The sequence below is a fragment of the Petaurus breviceps genome, unplaced genomic scaffold (genome assembly GCF_028583685.1).
Source record: "Petaurus breviceps papuanus isolate PSGF00001 unplaced genomic scaffold, PetGlider_PUasm1.0 187, whole genome shotgun sequence".
NCBI lineage: Eukaryota > Metazoa > Chordata > Mammalia > Diprotodontia > Petauridae > Petaurus > Petaurus breviceps.
In genome coordinates, this window is record NW_027185799.1 from 28,479,242 (window position 1) to 28,502,488 (window position 23,247).

The 23,247-nt window shown below is 34.6% G+C and overlaps 2 protein-coding genes across 6 annotated transcripts in view; one reads left to right on the forward strand and one right to left on the reverse strand.

Annotated features, from left to right (window-relative positions):
• Positions 1-23,247, forward strand: part of RFX3 (regulatory factor X3) — a 219,661-nt gene that overhangs the window by 77,926 nt on the left and 118,488 nt on the right. For both annotated transcript variants that reach the window (XM_069090794.1, XM_069090793.1), the window contains exon 4: positions 16,055-16,313. In XM_069090794.1, coding sequence (XP_068946895.1) covers positions 16,055-16,313 — 259 coding nt within the window. The remainder of the gene's footprint in view (positions 1-16,054; positions 16,314-23,247) is intronic.
• Positions 1-23,247, reverse strand: part of LOC138163248 (large ribosomal subunit protein uL30-like) — a 110,927-nt gene that overhangs the window by 74,425 nt on the left and 13,255 nt on the right. The gene's annotated exons all lie outside the window — the stretch shown is intronic.

Here is a 23,247-nt window from a genome sequence, read left to right on the forward strand (position 1 = left end):
TCACAAAACACTAATGTAGCATCTTCAGGATCTGAATACTGGGCCTGTTCCACCAAGTTTAAGCTTAGGCTTTACTCAAAGAAAGTACTGTATTTAAAATCAAATGTTTTGAATTTGTTTCTGTTGGTTAACACATTTGATGTGAGTACCATGTTAGTGAGTCCAGAGGTAGACAGATTTATTCCTGATGTGGCCCAGTTCATTTGGGTCTACTCTATACATCATATTAAATCCTTAACTACTCATCTCTCGTATGTATGTATTGGTCAGGAAGACAGTTAGGTGATACAAGCAACATAGTGCTGGCACGAGAGAATCTGGGCCTGAATCTTATTAATGTGACTACTTTTCTGGGCCTCAGTTTACTGATCTGTAAAATAAGAAGATTAGAATATTTGACCTTTCCCCACTCTTAGTCTGTGATAAAGGACTCCAGGTTTCACATCCATCACTATTACTAGACAGCCAATCCAAAGTGCTTTCCTAACTGACATAGATTAGTAATATCTTTTTCCTACACAGTATACTGCTGTCAATTATACTTAACAACAAATGTCTATCATAATAAGAGTTTGGATATAAAAACTAGCCAAGAGAGTCTTCCTTTTTACCACTTAAGTAGATTATAAAATAAAGGAAGTGGAGTTTGTAGCATTTTTCTTTCAGCATTATTTTTAGCAAAGGTTAACTTTCTGAATTTCATAATACTGACATTTATGATCATTTAATTTTTTCTCCCAACTCTCACTTTGCCCTCTATCTTTCTGATTTTTGTTCCCTTGAAATTATCTTAGGAAAATGAATTCTAAATTTTTCTAATCCATAGGATTGCTATTCCCTAACTAGGAACTAAATCAGATTTCCTCCTCTGTGTGATATTAAATGCCTTCTAATGACGATATTTCAGAAGATCTGGGACTGCGTCTGATCTCTGCTATGAACCCTTGAGCAAAGTGCTGTGCAACCTGTGGGTGCTCAATTAATACTAGTTCAGTAATGCTCATGTCAGTAGGAGTCCCCATGACATATATCATCAGCAGTGCATGGAATCTCATTCAGGAGGTGATGACAGCCCTCACAGAGATGTGTCATCACTTAGGAAAATGGGTAGTTGTTATAAATTGATACTACGACAGTGTTGACCTTGTTCTGGCTGTTAATAGGGACAATTACTGCTATCATAACAGCTTTACAAATTTGAGTCAGTGAGCATATATCAACTGAATGAGTATACAACACAACTGAGAATACACTTCCACTCACCGTTTTTGCAGGTGATTCTTTGCTAAAAAGAGTAGGAAACTGGATTTCTTTTTTGCTCACCTTTTTTATGAAAGTATTACAGTAGCAGACTATATATAAGACACTCCATTTCCCTCCTCTGCCTCATTGTACTAACTTGAATCCCATGTAATCCCTCTTCATCTCTACCTCTTTAAATCTCTAATTTGCTATAAGACATTGCTCAAGGGCCATCTTCTACATGAAACCTTTTCTAATCTCTTCACTGTCCAGTTCCTTATATATCCCTAAATTATTGTGTGTATGTACACACACACACATATATATATAATGTGTGTGTGTGGTTGTCTTAAAATACAATACATACATACAATAGAATGTAAGTTCCTTGAAGGCAGGGATGATATGGTTTTTGTTCTGCACCCAACAGAATTCCTGGAACATAGAAAATGTTTAAGAAATGCTTTTTGATTAAATTTGTTGACTTGTTGCAGTATGGTTTGACTTGTACAAAGATTGCCCAGAATTTAATATACCAGGAAACTGAGACCCAAAGAAGTCAAGTTTGTTAGTAATCAACATCAATGTCAAATGTCAATTGTCAATGCCAATAACAATGTTGGTAACAATGTCAAACAGATAATTATCAATAGGATTACAGAGAGAATTCAGTTTTTCTTTTTCAATACCTGGCACAAAGTAAGCACTTAATAAATGTTTGTTGATGGACTAATTGCTTTGGTGTTCTTTTTACATGATCTTAGATCCTGATAAATTTAAAATTTCCAATCGAAGTTGTTTATTTTAACCTATAGGCCAATTACAAGGAAATTCATTTAGCTAATTTGTGTAGGTTTATCTCAAACTCATCATAATGCCAATGATTTCAACTGAGTTTTCTACATTATGATTAATGCTTTGCATTTCACTTCTTAAAGAATAGAAATGCTATTATCAATACAAATATGCTTCTAAGATTATGCTGCATATTATACTTAAGTTAATTACATTTATGTAGATTATTCTTTTGAAAACCATAGAATATTTATAAAAGCTCGTACAGTTGAGTTTTTGGAATACAAAATATTTTAGTTAAATAACTTTTCCAAAAGCCACTATTTGTCTAGCTACATCTTTATTGTAATCAATTAGGAAAAATAGAAAATGACATAATAAAGGTCCTTTTTTTCCATGACATTGAAACAGTGCAAAATGGCCCCATGTAACCTTAAATATGTGATGTGTTTCTACCAGTGAGTCACAGGATCCCTGATTTCAGTGTTATTAATGTTCTGTTCACAAGTACAGATAGCAAACCATTTACATACCCTCATTCTGTGCAATTTTTGTTCAGGTTCTCTTACAGATCCATCTAATACACTGGAGCACTGCTTCTAAGGGGTTTCCTATGGTTTCCTAGGGAATAGGGCAGTACTTGGGGATCTGTCATCCCTTACTTTTGTACCTCATTTCCAGGCCACAGTTTTTTTTTTACTATGCATTTCCTTCCATTCTTGCTTGTAGTTAATAATTGGAGATATGTTTAAGTCTTCCTGAGTGTGTCACATGCCTCTCTGTTGTCTTTTGAATTACCTGAAATTTTGGTTCTTCAGGACGTGTGATATTCTAAGGTTGACAACCATACAGCATCACTAGAAGCTCATTTACATTAAAAAGATGGGTTTTGATGCTGAAAAGCAAGTCGGGGGCAATTAAAATTACAGTATAATTTTCCAAACATAATACAGGCCATTCATTTACTCCTATTCAATTCTGAGCCTAACTCACCTTCAGTACCTGTCACAAATAAGTGTACTGAATATTCTAACTCACGGACTACCTTTCCATCTAATTATATAAACAATAGACTTTTTTAAATTATTTCATTCATTTATTTTCTCTCTCCCCTTATCATAGATCTCTTTTAAGAGATCATGGATTGCTTTGAGGATACTTGTGTTGTTCTAAGACTAGATAAAGTCAACACAATAACTTTCCCTGACAGAAACATTGGGAAGATATTTGCATCCAATTGAACTCCATGCAGGACATCAAAAAAAAACTTTTTAGGAACATGTGTCTCCTTGTATGTTTGACAATAATTAGAGATCCACCGAATGGTTAATTCTGGAACTCCATTTATCAAGGGATCTCAGATTGTCTTAAAAGATGCATGAAGACTCTTTATTGGAATTTAAGGTTATCTTTTGCCTGACCGAGCAAAAAAAAAAATCGATAGCCCACAAACAAATATGATGAGTTACTTTATTCTCCATACCTTACATTTTATTCATTTATGTGCCTATAAAAGTATGGTCTTGGGGGCGGCTAGGTGGCACAGTGAATAGAGCACTGGCCATGAAGTCAGGAGGACCTGAGTTCAAATCTGGCCTCAGACACTTAACACAATTACTAGCGGTGTGACTTTGGGCAAGTCACTTAACCCCAATTGCTCTCCAAAAAACAGCATGGTCTAATGTAGAGGATCAATTGTGTAAGCCTAATTCACATTTTCATTAAAAAATACTTTCATATGTCACCAGCTTCCTTATGGCCCTACAGGTTTTAATCCTTCATCCCTAAGACTTCTGCACTAGGGCTCTGCTCTCCTAATTGGTAGGTACCTCAAAGGTCCTACAGCCACTGCCATGCTCCATTTTACTCCTTTCTCCCTAGCCATTCTTGTTGCCATCCAAGGGTCAGCACCTACTTTCCTGTCCAGAAATGATTATCAAATTAGCACTTCTTGTTCCTAGAAAGGGATATGTCAATCTGCTCCCATATTATCAAAATCATTCTGATTGGGCCCACCACAGATTTATATTATTTAATCTCAGCTGGTCCCTCAGTATAGGTAAGCATCCTATCCCCTCTAATTGATCTAAGTCCCAGTTGTCCAGGGGTGTTCCAAACCTCTTCTTTCCTCTAATCTCCCATAGTACTTCTTCCCTCTATCTTCTCATGCCATGATCTTGCCTCACGTTTCATTGACAAAACTGAGATAGTTTACTAAAAAAAAGATCCCCCTTTTTCTCTCCTCCTTTACCCATGGTAAGTACTTATTAGATGCTTTTTCATTCATTCATTCATTCATTCATTCATTCTCTTCTCACATCACTCAGATATCTCCCTCCACTCCCTTCACTCTGGTCTCACATGAAGTGGTAGCCTTCTCCTTTCCAAGGCAAACATCCCTGCTGTTAATCTTATCCCTTCTCTCCACTCTTACTGTAACAACCCAAGTTCAACCCCTTATCAATTCTCAAATGGTCTACTGCGATAGGTTTTTAACTGGTTCTTTTTTCTTAAGAGAGACCTAACTGGTCTTTCTCCCCACTTTATTCTATCTGCCACTGATTTTTCTAAAGCTTTAGGTCTGACCATGTTAGTTGCCTTCTCAGTGAATTTCAATGGCTTCCTGTTCCCTCCAGAATCACAAATAAAGTCCTCTGTTTGATATTTAAGGTTCAAGATAACCTGATCTCTTTCCAGTCTTCTTATATCTTGCTCCTTTTCTCACATACTATAATCTGGCTACATTGGTTTCCTTGCAGTTCCTTGAACACTGTACTCCATATTCTGTCACCTTGTCTTTGCACTATCCTGCATATTTAGAATGTTCTGCCTCCTCACCTCTATCTCTTTGTTTTCCTGACCACTTTAAAGATTCTGCTCAAAGGTCAAGTTCTGCAGGAAGCCTTTCCCCATGTCCCCAGTAGCTAATGTCTTTCCCCTTTCAGATTACCTTAGTATACTCTGAATATATATTGTAAGGACCTAGTTACTCATGTGTTATTTTCCCCCATTACAATATATGCTCTTTGAGGGTAAAAACTAGGTTTGTTTGTCTTTATATCCATATTGCTTTGTGTAGTACCTGACACACAGTAAGAGTTTAATAATTAACTCACTAGTTAACTGCTTAGTTGGTTTTTGTCCATTATTGGAGAGGCTTAAAGTGATACCATATGTTGGTGTTAAGGCACACAGTGTGTCCAACTGTAACTGATCAGACCAATAAGAGCTCAGAAGGCTCTGCCACAGGTCAGGTACAAATAGTCAATGTGAACATTTGGAGTGCAGGTGTCTCTAAATTTGTACAGCTCACATTTCTTTTGAGCTACTGAAATTCTGCTTTACTCATAGAATACAGCACCTTCTTTGAAGTGGGCATGCCATGTTGGTGGTCTTGTGTCAGTTTCTCCCATGTCTCACAATCAATTCCAAAGTCCTTCAGAGAGACTTTGAGAGATTAACTAACTGTATATAGTCTCAATCACTCACTATCACTGGTGACTGCTCCCCTATGATTGTTATCTTTTCAATTAGAATTTGAGCTCCTCGAGGTCAAGGACTGTCTTTGCTTTTGTACTTGTATTTCCAATTTCGGGCAATGTGCTTTTCATATAGTAAGTGCTTGATTATTTTACATCCAGAAATTTTTGAATGATGAGAAAATAGGCATATTTGTCACTTGTTGATGTCCTCTGGATTGACTTATTTGTGAAGTAATATCATTTATACTTTTCCATTCTGTGAATGTCTTTGCTTTCTTTGGTATCTTTGATCTTGACTCTAGCCAATAGTATGACCACATACATAAGCCATTTATGAAATCAGATTCCTGACAATAATCAATCATTTCTTGCTTCAGATATACTCAATTTTATTTCTTGTGATATTGTTTAGTACTTGCATTGTCCCATATGTGCTGATTCTCTTCTTGAGGAAAATATTTGTGCTATAGGCATGAACTTCTGCCATATTCTCCAGTGTAATTTTTTTTGGCCTCCCTTTGTATATACCCTTGTGCTGAAGTCACCACTATCAAAGTATAAGTTGATTTGGTTTAGAACATGCAAATCTTTATATTTTTCAAAGAATTTTTCTAATTCTTTTTTCTCTGTAACAGATGTTTGTATATACATGACAATTATCTTCATACTGGCCTTTTAGCATATAAATGATCACTGCAAGATGAGATAAGCAAACATCCCATAATTTTTCTTATTGCGTTTGGTTACACAATAAAGCCAATTCATTTGTTTGCTTCTACTAGTGAGCTATCCTTCCATTTAGCTACAAGTTCCTTTTGTCATTTGGTTTTATTGATTGCAGGGATATCAATATTGTTGTAGTTAAGTTCTTTCAACAGTATGCCAATTTGTTGATCATTAGATAATGGTTTCACATTTAGAATACCAACAGTTTTATTTATAGAATGTCTAAATCTGTACTTTTCAGCATCCTCAGCACCCTTTTTCACCATTCTACTCCTCTGACTATAGAAGTAGAAAAAAGGATGCATGGGACTAGGGTGATTTTTTTCATGAGTTTCTATAGCCAAAGAATGTTCTTTTTAATCAACTAATGATCATATTCCCAGATATGAGCCTCTCCATACTTAGTGGATTTATTCATCAGATAGCAAACTCTGTCATCAAGACTCTACCCAAAAATGTATATAGACTAGTACATCTTGATAGAGGTTATGGGCTTTTAGATTAGCCATTGCACTTCTATGCTTTAGCATAGCAACAAATTTGTGTTTATGGGTTTTTAGATTAGCCATAGCACTTCTATGCTTTAGCATAGCAACAAGTTTGTGTTTATGGGTTTTTAGATTAGCCATAGCACTTCTATGCTTTAGCATAGCAACAAATTTGTGTTTCTGGGAGAAGAAAACAAAAATAATCCTTAGATATTTCTTGTGATATTGACCAAGTTATTTTATCTTTATATTTCAAATTGGAAACTGAGATTGAACGACCAGCTCTGTTTCCACCTTACCACATTTTCTCATCTGTAAAATAGGGATAAATAATTCCTATCTATCACCTTCCAGGGTAATTTGAGGTTGACATTGTAAAGCACATTAGAAAGTACTTTGAAAAATTAAAAGTACCATTTATCCCTATAACTTAGTTGAGGTATGAGACTGGAATGGAAGATTAGGAATGTTTTGGTAGTATAACTCGAGCTAAAAAATAATAGACTTTTAAAATATAGACTCAGTTTTCCACTAATTTTTTTATTGTCATCTTCCCCTGCATTCCATACATATTTGGGGACTGTTTTAAAAACCGTCCATTATAATTTATAAGTGATACATCATGGTATGAGAGTAGCTGCAAGTGTTTGAATATTAGGCTGATGTATCCTAGTCTCTGGGAGGGTCTACTAAGCTGAAAAGGCTACAGCAGTGGTTTACCCAACTCCTCCAGGATATTTATCCTACTTTAATGTTTGTCGTTGTTGTTGTATCCAACTCTTTGTGAGCCTTTATGGGATTTTCTTGGCAAAGATGTTGGAGTTGTTTGCCATTTCCTTCTCCAGTCCATTCATAGGTGAGGAAACTGAGGCAAATAGCATTAAATGAGTTGCCCAAGGTCACAAGATAGTAAGCATTTGAGGCTGGATTTTAACTCGGGTCTTTCTGACTACAGGTCCAGTACTCTGTCCACTGCAGCCTTTAATGTAGCACTCTTCCTCTAATACATTCCCAGGCCTCCCAAGAAGTGCAGTGGAGGACACAGAAAACCTTACAATATGATCCCTACCCTTGTTTTACAAGTGTGGGGAAAAATAGAAAATGGGCATATTACAAAGGACTAAATTGTGCAATACAAACAGAAGCAGTTGTATTTCAGAGAAGAGATAAATTGATGCTAGTTTTCCTTTAGAATAGTACTTAAGGGGCGGATAGGTGGTGGAGTGAGCGCTGGCCCCAGAGCCAGGAGGACCTGAGTTTGGTTCTGGCCTCAGACACTTAACACCCACACAAAAAAACTAGCCGTGTAACCTGGGGCAAGTTACTTAACCCCAGTTGCCCTCCAAAAGGCAAAAAAAGAATAGTACTTAGACTGAACCTTGAAAGGCAGTTGGATAGGGAAGAATGTGTAGAGACAATGTATGTGGGGGGTGGAGGGGAGCATTCCAAACAAGGAGAACAACATAACCATGTAATTAAATAACACAAGAATTTGTTCCAAAAGGAGAGCAGCTAAGGCAGGTAGTGAGGAAGAGATGATTTGGAGACTGCTATAACTTAAATTCCTTATACCCAAATTAAAATTCCAAGGAAGTCAGTTTCTAATCCTGTTTGAAGCCAGTAATCCTTTCTGCTGTACTTACCAGCAAGTTCTATGCAAATGGATTTTATTTGGCATTGACATGACCAAATAATTCATATAATTGCTATATATATTGAAGTTGGCAGGATACGCTTTGCAACAATCACATCAGTTGTAAAATGACCACAGGATGGAAAAAATGTTTTGATCAACATAAATTGGTGACTGTGGAATGGAAGTGACATTATCCTAATACCTAAATAATTTCCTAAAACAAGAGGCTCTATTAAAGTAGTTACTTGACACAACATTTCACACTGAGGGAATATTTTCTGCATAACTATTTCCTGTCTATCATAGTCCCAGCTAAAGTAGCTGGGCTGCTATTTAACATTGCATACTCAACCCCAAGTATGAGTAATTGCATATGTCTTGCTATAGAAGGTAATATTTATCTCCATCCAAGGGATGTAGAATAAGTACACCATCTCTGACTCTAAACTCCTTAAGCATTTGTGGTGATATTGTGTCATAACCTTGGAGTCAGAAGGCCTAGATTCCAAGCTTTGCTTTGTAATGTAACGGGATGGTATGACTTAAGGCAACTTGCTTAATTTCTGGCTCAGCCTATTCCTTTATTAAAAAAAAAAAAGGAATAGTAGCTAATTTCACTACTTGAAAGGGTTATTACAGAGGTTGAATGAGGTGATAGATGCCTCTTAACTGATGATGTCTGCCTCAAAATTAGTCTCCCTGCCTTCACTTTCTCTTCCAATCCACCCCATATACCATCACCAAACTGATCTACCTAAAGATTCCTTTGTTCATGATAACTCTCTGCTTTGTAAACTATAATAGATCCTCAGTGAGACACATAAAATTTGGTTTCTAAATCAGCAAAATGAAAGGTCTAGATTAGATTATATTTCTCTACTGGGCCATAAAGTCCATGAAAGTAGGGATCTTATTTTATTTGATCTCTGTATCATTGCCAGAATTTAATACAGTGCTTTTGACATAGTATGTAGTACATAGTAGGTGCTTAATAAATATTCATTTTATTGAATCAGATATATACTTGGTAAAGTTAGAATTCAGCAATAACACTTTGTCTTGTACCTCTCAAATATATATTTCTCACATAACGTGTATTATCATTATTCATTCTGGTGTATTTTCTCACTCTACCAGATGGCTAGCTGTGTAGTGACAGTGACCATGTCTTCTCTAAATTTCCTATTTCCCCCAGCAACTAGTACAGTCATCTCACCATAGAAGCAGCTAGTGAATATTTGTTATATTGTTGTTGTTGAGGACTATGACTATATCCAAATTTGTTGAAATGTCATGTCTACCAGAGTGGATTTAAGTTCATGCTTACATTTCTGCCCTCTACTGTAATGACTTCTGGACACATGTATGTTTTTTGTTTGTTTGTTTGTTTTTAAGTAATCAGGGTTAAGTAACTTGCTCAAGGTTGCATGGCCAGTTATTTCTGGGTGTGGTGCTGAGTATCTGAGCCCAGATTTGATCCAGGTCATCCCGATACTGGAGCCAGTGCTCTTACTCACTGAGCCACCTGGCCGCCCCTAAGCAATTGGGGTTAAGTAACTTGCTCAAGGTTACACGGCCAGGTGTTTCTGGGTGGTTGTAAGTGTCTGAGCCCGGGATTCGATCTCCAGGTCATTCCAACACTGGAGCCGGTGCTCTTACTCGCTGTGCTACCTGGTCATACCCACATGTATGTTTTTAAGTCTCTCTCCACATGCCATTAAACATTAATCTGGGTGGTACAGAGTGAAAGCAAAACTTGTATAATTATCTGTACATATACAGTTTTCTTTAATTCAAATAGTTTTACACCCTGTTTTTATGCCAACCATGTACATCATAGCTGACAGGAATAGTATATTTTTCTCTTCACCAATGTGTTAAGTATGAGTTTTAATGGTTTTTTTCTTTCTATTTCCTTTTTATAAGGATTTAGGAATTAAATGAAAAGCAATAGTAGGAATTCCGAGTTACCTCTGAGAATTTGTACCTGCTAAACATAAGAAATTCAAAGTTATGATTCTCACTCCAAATATACACATATATAAAGGCATAAGAGTAATCACCATATTCAGTAATAAAAGTACTACACGTGAGTAAAGGGAACCAAGTTATGGTTATTGAGGGAATCATAACTGTGAATGTCTGACTTTTGTGAGTAGAAATAAATTTCAATCAGTAACTACTACACTGAGAAAGGGTTTACTTACTTTTTTCTTCCTTTGCATTTTTACAGAAGAAGTACATATGTATATCTATCTACAATGGGTAAAAAAAAAAGTGATAGTTCAATAAATGCTTTAGCTTCCCTATTTGAAAAAGAAGTATCAAACAATGGGAGTGATTTTTAATCTAAAATGTCAAAATAAGCATCATCCTTATCAAAGAAGTGTTTGTATACTCAACAATATCAAACACTGCTCCTTAACCATAACAGGCTCTCAATAAATACTTGTTGATTTGATTGTTTTTCTCATACCATATTGCTGTGGTTGCAGTTAAGGTAAAAGATTGCAGAAACAATTGTGCCTTTTTTCATTTAAATCAGGGTATATTGCTACATCAGTAATCTTAACCAGTATTTATGGCTATTCTTTATATGAATAGTTTATGCAATTTAGGTAATGATGATGATAAAAGAGATTCAGTGGAAGGTTCCTCGTTTCCCTATTTGGTGTATTTCACAAAACAAATTTGCCTCTTAGTGGTCATTACCCACTATCTGCCTTGGAGCATTTAGGAGAAAGGTGGCAGATATACAATAGACTAAATACAGCTCGTGAGATCCAGATGAATTAGGGCATGCTAAAATGCAAAAAAAAAAAAATACTTGTACAACTTGCTGAAGATTCAAAGGGGTATGGTTCTTTCTGTGGCTTTTGTGAAACACATTCTGAGAACATTTAAAAAGAACCCAGGTTGCTCCACAACATCTGAGCAAGGAGTCCATGAAAAGAGTCTACAGCTAGATCTTTGAGACACATTGCTTGCTGGACCACAAGTTCATACATTATTTATTCATTTGCTTAGCCACTCAACAAATGTTTACTACATGCCAACAGCTTAAAATGCACTGTTAGTCATTGGAGTAGCTATGAAGTTAATTAAGTTACAGTCACATTTCCTAACTTGTTTGACATTTTGTCCCATTGTCCAAAGAACTGCTTGAAAAGAATCACTTTTTTCCTCTATCTAAACATGAAGACAAGAATAATTGTTACACACTTAATCTGGAAGAATCATTCCCATCTGTTATTTGGCAGGTCTTTAGGGAAGGAGTTGTGTGTTAAATGTGACCGTCATCGGAGAAATCTTACAGAACCATTCTAGAGAAGTAGCCTTAAAGAATTCTTTAAAAAGCAGAGTACAGATACATCATTGACATCCTAATCCTGGAGACTATCTCTCTGGATGCATTCTAAAAGGGTATTAGTTTAGAGTTTGTCAGGGGTTTTTTGTTTTGTTTATTTGGGGAGGAGGGTGCCACTATATGGCTGTGCTGACAAAGGCTTTCTGAGGATCAACCTAGCTATAGAGAGGCTCGTTACTTCTGTCACCAAGTAAGTAGTTTGATCAGTATGAGATGATTTATTTAGCCATTATAACTCATAAAGCAAAGAAAAATACAAAATAACCCTGATTCTTGTGCATCACTCCTCACATCCTACCACTCAGTGATGGTGGCCCAATGGTAGATCACAATTCTGTAGACTGTCTATAGATATTAACTTAGCCATTAGTACTCTTCAATGTGAGATCTTTTTTAACTTAGCTGTTAGTATTCTTAAATGTGAGATCCAGTGACCAATGAGAAACCTAATCCTATTGATATTGACATTCTCACTATAAATAATACCAAATAACAAGGAAATTGCAGATAAATGGAAATATGGGTCACAGGTTGTCCTTGGAGAAGCACTTAAAGGAGTTGGTAGATTGATTTTGAGTAGAATTGGGATGCTCTAGACCATAGTAAGGAGGACCAGGTAAGATTTTAAAATGAAATTGAATATATCTTAATAGAAAATTATTGTTTACCATCATAGAATTTATTTTTAAATTAGCTAGTTGAGGGAAAAGAACAAAATTAATTTCAAATTAGAAGAAATGTGTCATGAAATTAAAGACTCCAATATAACCCATTTTAGCAATCTCTTGATTTCTAGAGAAGCAGAAGGTTATAAAGTTAAAAATAAAGCAGAAAGTTATAAAGATGGGGTGTTTTCAGCTTATGGAGGTCCCTGTATGTCAGGCAAAATTTTGCTAGATGTTAATAGGGTACCACTGAATATTTTTCTGGAGGGGATTTTTAAGACTAGATCTATGTATAAATAAGATTATTCTGGTAGAAATATGGAAGGATGTATTGGAAAATGGAGCAAGTAGAGGTGGGAAGACCTAATAAGAGGCTAATGCTATAGGCCAGATAGGTGACAAACCAGCCTGTCTTTGTGTGGTGTCAGCAAAACTAGGAAGAAACAGGATGGATACAAGGGACGCTACAGAAGTGGGATTGACAAAGCTAAGTAAATTAGAGGGGAGAAAGAGGGAAGGGTTGGCTATAACTTCAAGTCCTTTGAACATGGAAACTGTGTGATTAGTAGTTCTCTTGACTGATAGTAATATTATAATAATGAGCAAATTTGGGTGGAAATATAAATGTTTAATTTTGACTCTATTGAGTATGGAATACTGGTGGTCTTTCTAATTGAAGATACATTTATGGAGTTCAGAAGAAAAGCCAAGAGCGGACACATATATTTGGAAATCTATATGGTAGTAATTGTTGAAACCAGGAGAGTAAATGATATTACTAAAGACAAGAGAGTAGAGAAAGAAGAAAGAAGGTCAATGGCAGATCTGTGGGAAATACCCATTTTGGGGGGGGGAGGAAGTATAGAGAGGAGTGATTAGAAAAATCCGAAGATCTCAAGAAGAGTTGAAAACCAAGGAAAAAGAGTGTTTGAATCCAAAAGGAAGATGGAATCAGCAGTGCAACAGTGTAGAAAAGTCGAGAGAGATCAAGACTAAGAAAAGGTCATTTGATTTAGTGAAGTTGTTGGTAGCTAGATTGGGTTAGACAGGTTTGTGAAGGCTGCTGTTTTAGGAACAAGAATTCCCATCTTATCCTAACATATCTAAATATGTTAGTAAGCAAATAGTGGTATGAGAGATTGAAAATGCATGAGAGTAGAGGGGGGAAGAGAGGAAGGAATGTTTGGGTCTGGAAGAGAGATGGAAGGGAATGGTATCAAGGGTATAGTTAGAAGGATTTGCCTTTGTGAAGAATAGGAATGCCTCTGTTATCAGAAGGAAGAAAATAGCAATGATGCTGAGTTCTGAGGAACAGAAGAAAGAAGATGAGAGAGTGTATAAGAGATGATCTCAATCCTAAATGCATATAATTAAAATTAAGTCAATAAAATATAATAATGAGTAACTATACTGAGCAAAGTCAGGATCATTTTCACCCAAGCTCTATGCTAAAGCATGTTGGAATAAAAACAGCTCATCTGCTGAATTCATTCTTTGTTCTCAAAGAAGACCAGTAACATCATGAGGGTGACCTAGAACATCCTAACATTTATATGGAATTTAATAATATTTATCTGGAGGGAAAGTTACACTGAGGATACATGTTCTTTCCTGCAAATATGGGGCAGAACAGTAAAATGATTTCTGTTTAATCATGTTATCTCTTGAAAGGCTTTTCCCCTCAAGTAAACCATTGTAACCATCACAGGAGAAACTTAAAATGAGCAAAGCAAAATCTTTGAAATGGTACAGATTTTAGATAGATATTTAGCTGTTCCTTACAGTAAGGTTCAAAAATAGAGTTAGTTTCCACTCGATATGCCAGAAACTTAGTCATTCTCTAAAACAACTGTTTTAAAAACATATAATTTGAACATTTCTGCAGAAAATTTTGTGTAAGCAATGGCATGTAATAGGAATGTAGTCATCAAGGGCAGGCAAATACAGGATTTCACAATTATGAGTAAATTCTTTCATTCAACAAGGATTCTTCAAGCACCTACTATGCTTTACACACTCGGAAATGTAGATAAATGGCATTATTCCTTCCCACTCCTATCACTTTCCCCCTTCCCCACCAAGGAACTTAATATCTAGCTGGCAAGCTAAAATAAGTATGCAAAAATCTGTAATGTATCCTAATATAAGAGACTGAGAGTAAGTATATAAAAAAGGTATGAACAACATATAGTATAAGAGTTCAAAACAAAGGAAGACCTCTTCTTGATAGAAATATCCAGGAAGGCTTCCTATTCTAGAGAAGGCTGCATTTGGGCTTGGCCTAAAACAAAGGTGTGGAAGCAAGAAAGTACATCATGTGGCTCCAAGTGTTCAGGCAGAGCTTTGTAATGCTATAACAGGCATCCAAGTTGACTATATTTACAGGACCTGGGAAAGTCCTATAAGCCATGCCTTTGGCTCTGGATAGGACTATACCTAATGGTTTAATAAGAATCCCATTTTTAAAGCACTTCTTAGGAGAAGATTATATCATCTCCCTCTGTCACCCATTCCAATGTTAAAAGCCCTTTCTACTTACGTATCTGCTATTTGCAACATCCTTGGGAATGAAATTTCAAATTGCTCATTCCTAAATAAAAGTCACTTTAAAATTGATTTCCTGAAAATTATCCTGCCTTACCCTAAGGAATGGGGAAGAGAAATTCAGGAGTCAAACCTCTCTCCACAAATTGATGGAGTATCTGCATGCTATGGAGCAATAGTTAGGTCCCACAACCTATAAAAAGTTTCAAAACACACTTTCCTTATCTACTTGGTTTTTCCCCTTGTAGTTTATTAGAATAAGAATAATCTCTCATATATAGTTATTCCCCCTCAATAGTCTAACCCTTATTATGCAGAGAATGGTAGCATTCTAGAGCTGTAAAGTTTTTTTAGAAATACAGGCCAACACTTTACATATGAGGAAACTGAGACCCAGAGAGATGAAATAACTTCCTGAAAGTCCCAGATTGAATGAGTAGCCTACATGGAACTTCAAACCAATCTTTGGACCCCTTGTTCAATGTCCTTTATATTAACCATACTTTGATTCTATTTATTTATGCATGGTTTTTACAAGACATCATTTACTCTCCCTTTGGGTGGGAAAAGTAATGCTTCTGTACTGTATACAAACAGAAGGTGTTTTCAGAATTTCAAGCTTTATGTTTATTCATTCATTTTCAATTGAACTTCCAATTTCAGACTTCATTAGGCTAAAGGTACTTGTTTTGGATAATTCAGAAAAATACTTCATGAGAGACTGAGTGCCTTTCTTTGGCATTGAAAATATACTATGATTTCTAAATGGAAAAGGAGAAGCAAAATTGCAGTTGTAAATGAAATTTTTTTGTCATACTAGACCCTGAGGTCTATGAGAGCAGGTATTGTGCTTTATTTAAACTTTGTATCTTCTCTAGTTGCCTACCACAATGGCAATTTAATAAATGTTTGTAGGAATGCAGAATGAAAAAGGTAGGAATGGCCTTTATCTAGAAGTCAGGCTGAAGAGAGAGACAGAGAATGACAAAGAGAGACAGAGGAAGATAGGGAGATGTATAAATGTGTGTGCATGCCTATTCTCAATAAAGATAGTGAAGAACATAGTAAATAAGAGAGTAAATACCTTATTTTTCTTTCTCTTTCCAAAGCCGAACAACAACTTATCCTTACACAGAAACCCAGATGTACAGCCAAAACACTGGAGGGAATTACTTTGATACCCAAGGAAGTTCTGCACAGGTGACTACAGTAGTCTCATCTCATAGTATGGTGGGCACTGGAGGGATTCAGATGGGTGTTACAGGAGGACAACTCATTAGCAGCTCTGGAGGAACCTATCTGATTGGTAATTCAATGGAAAATTCTGGCCATTCTGTGACACACACAACTCGGGCCTCCCCAGCCACGGTAAGCACTTTTTTTTTTTAATAGTTCTCATAGTCTTTAAATAAGTGTTTATATTTTTATATCTTCCTATGTAACAAAAAAAAGTCAAAAGGGAAAAAACATGTTAATACTTATATTATCTTCTTTGTTATGCTAATATCTAGAAGTTATAATTTTAATCATGACTTTATGAAATAATTTTATTAAACTTCTATAGTTTTAAGTTCAAGTAACATAATAAAATTTCACCCAGTTCTACTAAAAACATCTTTATGTTATGCCTAATTTTTTTTATGACTTTTGGTATTTAATAAGATCACCAAAGAAACAAGGAACAGAGTAAAAAAAATCATTAAATACAATATTCTCTTTTCTACAATTGGTATTTAAACTAGGTCTATGCTTTAAATAAAAGTTATTATGGCATCAGGTTAAAAAAAATCATCTTTGCCTTGGATAAACTATAAAATAACATCATTATTTTGAGATCAAGAAATGAACTCATATGTATGGATTTCAAATTTCATTTCTCAAATTTGGAACCATTTCTGTGCTATAAACTATTTGCTCAAAATTTGGATTTCAGTAAAATGTGTTTTACTGTTTTATAAAGCAATTTCTAGCCAAAACATCACAATCAGCCTTCTGTTGGTCTTTCCAGATTTACAGCAACACAAAGGCAGGAGGGTGGAGGGGGGAGAGCAGGAATGTCCAGGGTCAAACAGCATGACATTTGGAATTCCATAGCCAAGGTAGAAAAAGAGATAGTTATTGTTGCTTGAATTCTGATCTTTCTCTTACTAGTGTGGACCTTAGTATACTTTTACAATGAAGGAAAAATGGACAAGTAATTTTGAGGAAAATATTCATCTTATAGGCTTTTACATCATTAAATGGGATTTATTCAAGATTTTCATTATGCCTTTTGTGTGTGTGTGTGTATATATATATATATATATATATGAGGACTATATATAAACAGTTGTATCTTATCAGTTAGGGATCATGACTTATTACGTGGACTGGCATTGTCTTCATTTATTGCATTCTTCAGAATCCATTTTTTAAAGTGCTGCATTTTTACTTTGTTGAAAGCTTCAATGTTCTGAGTGAAAACTATAATGACTTTTATTTTTGTTTCTTTGGAATGGTCTTCAAATATATATTTTTTTGTTCCCCAAAATATCTGTTTTTATCACTAGTCAAATATAGTACTTGTGAGTTTTTCATGTTGCTCTGCCTTATAATTTATGCATTAGAAATATAAGATCATTTTGCCATTAACAAGCAGTGAAGTTTTGTATAAGTCCCTTAACCTTACTGACCTGAATTTTCTTCTTTTTGAAAACTGAGAGGCTTAGATTAGATCAGTGCTCTTGGTTCCATGCAATATGAGAGGGTGGGCGTTCTGTGAGAAAAATGTTCGTGTTTGCAATATTCTCCACTCTAAACTTTTAAGTATGAAATTTTATGTCTCAAAATGTAGATTAGGTGCAGCAACTCTTTAGTACAAAAATAGGCTTACTTTATTCTGCTCTAAAATTGCCCCGACCCCCTTTTTTTTTTTCAGAGTCATTCCTGGGCCCTACTTCTCCCAGTATAGCATTTATGGCTTCTGTTGTTATATTTTAAGCTTTAAAGTAGTCTCTAGCCAAATTAGTTTGAGAAATGCTAGACAAGATGATATATAAAGTCCCTTCCTTCTATAATAGTCTATAATTCTAATAAAAGAGATGTACAAAGAAATGACAAGAAATTCCAAACTTAAAAATTACTACATCTTACAAAAAAGTCCCAGGAAAAGTTATAGAACAGCCCCTCATTATTTATGCTAAAGCAGAACAGAAGGTGATTTTTAGGGGCGCACAAGGTTGTCACTCCTGAAGCCCTAAGCAAAATCACAAGGGAAGTGAAATTGACTTTCTCATCTGTTTTTGGATGCCTTTCTGTCCCTAGCCTGTTGTATCCTACATCCTCATGTTGCTCTTCATTCATCCAAGGCTGGTACGTTTTTAGAGACTCTACAATGGAACATCTAAGCCTGATGGCCTTCTCTCTTGAAATACCTCTAATAGGACTGCCCTCTGTACACTCTCAATCCTGAGTCCCTCAGGTTTCTAGGAGTTAGGAAATTATCTGACTAAAGCAGTTCACACCAAGGAATAAAGGATTAATAGACTTAACCAACTTAGAACCATTTGCATTATAAAAGAATAGATTTTTAACCTAAGTGAAATCCTAATTAGTAAAATGTGTCTGGAAGATATTTTTAAATATGTGTCCTTTGGTAGCTACTGTTCTTTATCTGTTTGATCCTGAAGTGAAATTTTAATTCTCAGTTTATAATATCATATGTATTACCATCATAAATATAATGGCATAACAAAGTTAAAGTACCATAAAGTCTGCTAAAGGAAGCAAGTGGCCATTAATTTTTTAAATGGCATTCTTGATAGCTGACCTTCATCTGTATGGGGTTTTCATAGTACAGCATTTAAAATCTAAAATAATTCAGCCTTTTCTATAGGTACCATTTCATTAATGATGGTTTCCAAGAAAAGTTTCGTGTGTATTTAATTCACTACAGAATCAAATAAAAATTCTTAAAGAGCTAAAATGTATAAGTCACCTTGGCAAATTTGTAGGCAAAAGCTTTGATTGCCTTTATAAAACTAATTATAAAATTAATTATAATGCATTATAAAACTAAGTTCAATTTCTTTGGCTATCTTTTATTGTTCAACTGTGCTTAATAGGGAGGTATCTTGGTGGTGCAGTGGATAGAATATTAGGCCTGGAGCCAGAAAGACTCCTATATCTGAGTTCAAATGTGACCACACATACTCAGTAGCTGCATTACCTTGGGCAAGTCACTTAACCCCATTTCTCGCAGTTTCCTCATCTGTAAAATGATCTGGAGAAGGAAATGGTAAACCACTCTTGCATCTTTGTCAAGAAAACCCCAAATAGGGTCACAAAAGAGTTGGACATGACTGAACAACAACAAATACTTAATATGGTTAAAAAAATTAATTAGAATTTGGTCAATTCTAGAATTGTGTAGACACAATTTATGCTTGCAGAGGCAAAAAGCAGCAGAGAGTTGACTAATCTAGTGTACATAATTAAACCTTCTAATCCTAGGAGCAAAATCAGAATGCTTTTTCTCTAGCTTACTAACTAGATTTTTTTTTAATTATCTAGATAATTGCCTTGATTTTTCCACTTCACTCAGCTTGTGTGGATACTGGTACAGTTTTATTTAAATGCAGTAGTAGGGTTTCAAATTGGAAATATCTTTATCTCCTCCAGTATTCAGAACATAATCATATTTGTAGTTCTGTGGGAGCATGAGAGTCAAGTGAGTTATAGCTAATGTTTCTAAATGGCAACATTTTTTTTTTACCTTGAAACACATTTCTCTTCAGTTTTACAATTTTAAATGCAAAAAGAAATCATCTAAGTCTTTTCCCCCTGTTTCTTCATAGTCCATCATGCATTTCATCCTCGGATTATATGCTCTATAAATGCTAAATTCTTGAAGTGCATTGAAAATATTGACTAAGTGTGAACACTACAGTCTACTTATTTCACCATTTGTTTGGGAAAGGGGTCAGAGCACTAAAAATTGAGTTATTTTTGGTTAATGCAACAGTAGAGAGCAAACTTTAGTAGGAAAGCTCTCCTGATAATACTAAAAAAAAATGGTGTTTGTCTTTTTACCCACTTTGTTCTTTTAGGTCATTTGCTGATGAAATAACAAAGATAGATAAAGAACCTTCCATGAAACTTAACAAGGCTCCAACTATAGAAGAAGTATAAACTATAAACTTATTTATTTACCATATTGAATGTATCTAAAAGTCATTTCACAACCTTAATTGTTAGTTAGGAAACTGGGGGAAAGTTGCATACCTTTTTTATTGTGCCATTAGTAAATGTATTTAATTAAATATGAACCTGTAATTTAACTTGTAATTTTTTAAAATATTAAATCTTTTCACACTATTACACATTGATACTGACTTAATTTATTTTTAGTATCTTACTAGAACTTAGGCAATGAAGTTAACATTGGCTACAACCATGATTTAGACCTAAATTGTACTTATGACTTTCATTCTGACTCGTCACCACATACCTTTGTCTTAGTTCACTTGTAAAATCTAAAGGATTTGTTGAGCTCTGTTATGTTTCCTTATGCCAAGATATAGCATATTCTTTTTGAAGATTTTGTAATAAACTTGTTTGAGAATTGAAGATATATTATTTTTGTTACTGGTACTTCTATATTTATTAAAATTTCATTTATTTTAATTGTTGTCTGTACCATATGTAACTATTGGCATCATTTGGATTTATTTATTCCCACAAAATAGTATTGCTTCATAACATAAATTGTTTCATAAAATTTCACTACAATTTCATTAAATATCCTCTCAAAATGAACTATTAAAGTTATTTTTGTACTTTTAAATACATCTGAAAGGAATGGGCTTTAACACTTAATGATAACAATTCTCTAAGGTATCAGAGGGAAAATATAACAGTTATGTTATTTATATCCCTTCCTTTTGCTCCTATAGCATTGTATTTTTTCATTTATTATTGAAAAATGAACTTCCTTTTAAACTATTTATTGTAATTATTTTTTTCATAGGTAGGCTCAAGATAACTTCAGATTGCATAGAAATATAAAGATGTTGTAGAATCACATAAATTGCAGACTTTTCCTGATTTTAACTGATAAGAGCTATAGGCAGAAATTTTATTTAAGGTTGTATGAAATGTTCTATTCCTAGAGTTTTGTATTTTTTAGAATTCTAGATAAGTTATGAATTAAAGTAAGATAGAAAATGACCTTGGCTAATCTTGACCTTAAGTAGAAGAATAAAATTAATCAATTTCTCATAAAATTGATCAGCAAATTTTTAAAACAAAGGAGAAATTTCCACTTAAACTAAAATCACAATTATGAACTCCTAAGTGTTATAAAATTATTGAGATAGTTCGTTCCCACTTTATAGGTCATCTAGATTACAAAGGGTAGTAATATTCATAGATGATTTCCTAATAAAATTGTGAAGATTTAACTCAGCTTCTATTTTATCTTTTCTCCCACTTTAAGTCAACTTTTAGATTCATTTCTTATGCTGCATATGTTATGAATTTTGAAGAGTTACTAATTGCTTTTCCAGCCATAAAGACAAAAATATAATATAAAATGTATTGACTGAAAATGGAAGCTGACTACTGTCTACTTAGTTACATAAGAGATAAAACTAATCACCCAACAAGTTCTATTTTCTACCTCCTCTCCTGTTCCATGCCTTGTGAGAAAATGGTGCAAAAGAAACCACAGTGCATCTTCCCAATTGTCTGTTCTTAATATAAGAGGAAATTTCTCTGTCCCAACTCATACACTGAAGCCTGAGATTTGATTACCACTTTCACAGGTATGCATAACAACAATTGTGGTCATTGCCCACAAAATTATGCAATTTCTTTTAAAATCTAACTGTAGTGTTTGATTATAACTGTTGATGGCAGTAAATTTCATGAGATGTGAGTTTCACATGCTAACTATAATATTTTCATGTTTTTGTTTTAAATTTACTTACCTTTAGTTTTATTGACTTTTCCTTCTGCCTTAAGAGGGATGAATTAGTCATTTTAATCATGCCTTCAAAATCCTAAGCAAGGCATTGATTTTTTTTCAAAATAAAGTGATATTTGTCCCACTCTTCACCTACCCATGGCAGTCAAAATATTTCTTAACCCTTTCTCTATGTTTCCATTGTAAAAAATATTCCGTATGACAAATTCTGATCCTAGACTTCAATTAAAATCCTTCCCTATCACTAAATTTGACAAGAGACTCTGTGGAAAGGTACTTCTATACTTCAAAAGAGCTTTAATTTCCTGATTCCCCAAGCATGGATAGTGCCTTCTATATATATTATAGATGTCAACTCCTCCCCACCTGACTTGATTTTTTCACTAGTTGCCATGGTCAATAAAGTCATTGTCTCATGGCTAGCCTTTTAGTGATGAACCCCATCTGTGCTTAGCTGAACTGATTCTCAACTAATGATCTTTTATTGGGACTGTCAAATTTGGTAGAGCCTGGTGGAACCTAAGCTTCTCTGGCAGTCTTTAAGAACCTAGAGTGACCTGTAGACCATGCTGAAGCAATGGAGGGGAACATAAGCTAAGGGAGATATTTAGCACTAAATGCTGTTAAAGTTTTTAGATACACTGGTGTGTTCCATGGAGTGAAAATAAAATTTTTATTTGAGTTTTATGTTAAGTGTTAAGATTCTTTCCTTATCACTGAATTTTAAGACTTTTAAAGTGGATAATGAGATCATTCCACTTAATACTTTTCATGAAAGGAACACATAGGTCTTAGCTAGTGTTCAAGTTTCCATAACAATAGAATACAAAGATAGTATGGAAAATAAAAATCCATAGATAATCCAGAAGTCTTTTTTAACATTTATATTTGGTAGAAATGTGTAGTAAATGATTCTTTTATTTTCATTTTTACCTTCTTTGCACAATTTTGTCCACCTCTTAATGGTTTTAACACAAGATGGCACTGAGATATGGAGACCCACATTTCTCTATGGTAGGAAAATGAAGGAACAGTCTGACTACACATTTATCCCCCTGAATAAGAATTATTCTTTTAGATAACAAGTAATTTTTCTGTTCATTATTTCAGTTTAGTAAAGTCATAGAAATTTATTCATATTTTAGTGATCTAGTGATTTAGTTTTAGTGATATTTTAGATAGAAAAAAAAGAAAAATGGCAATACTCTTTGTGTGGCTTTCTATTTATATTTTAAATAAGCTCCAAAAGGTGATGACTAAGTCAGAATTCAATCTTTGCTTTACCTTTTGCTACTTAATCTTAACCTGAAAAATTCCTGTAACACAAATGTTGGAATA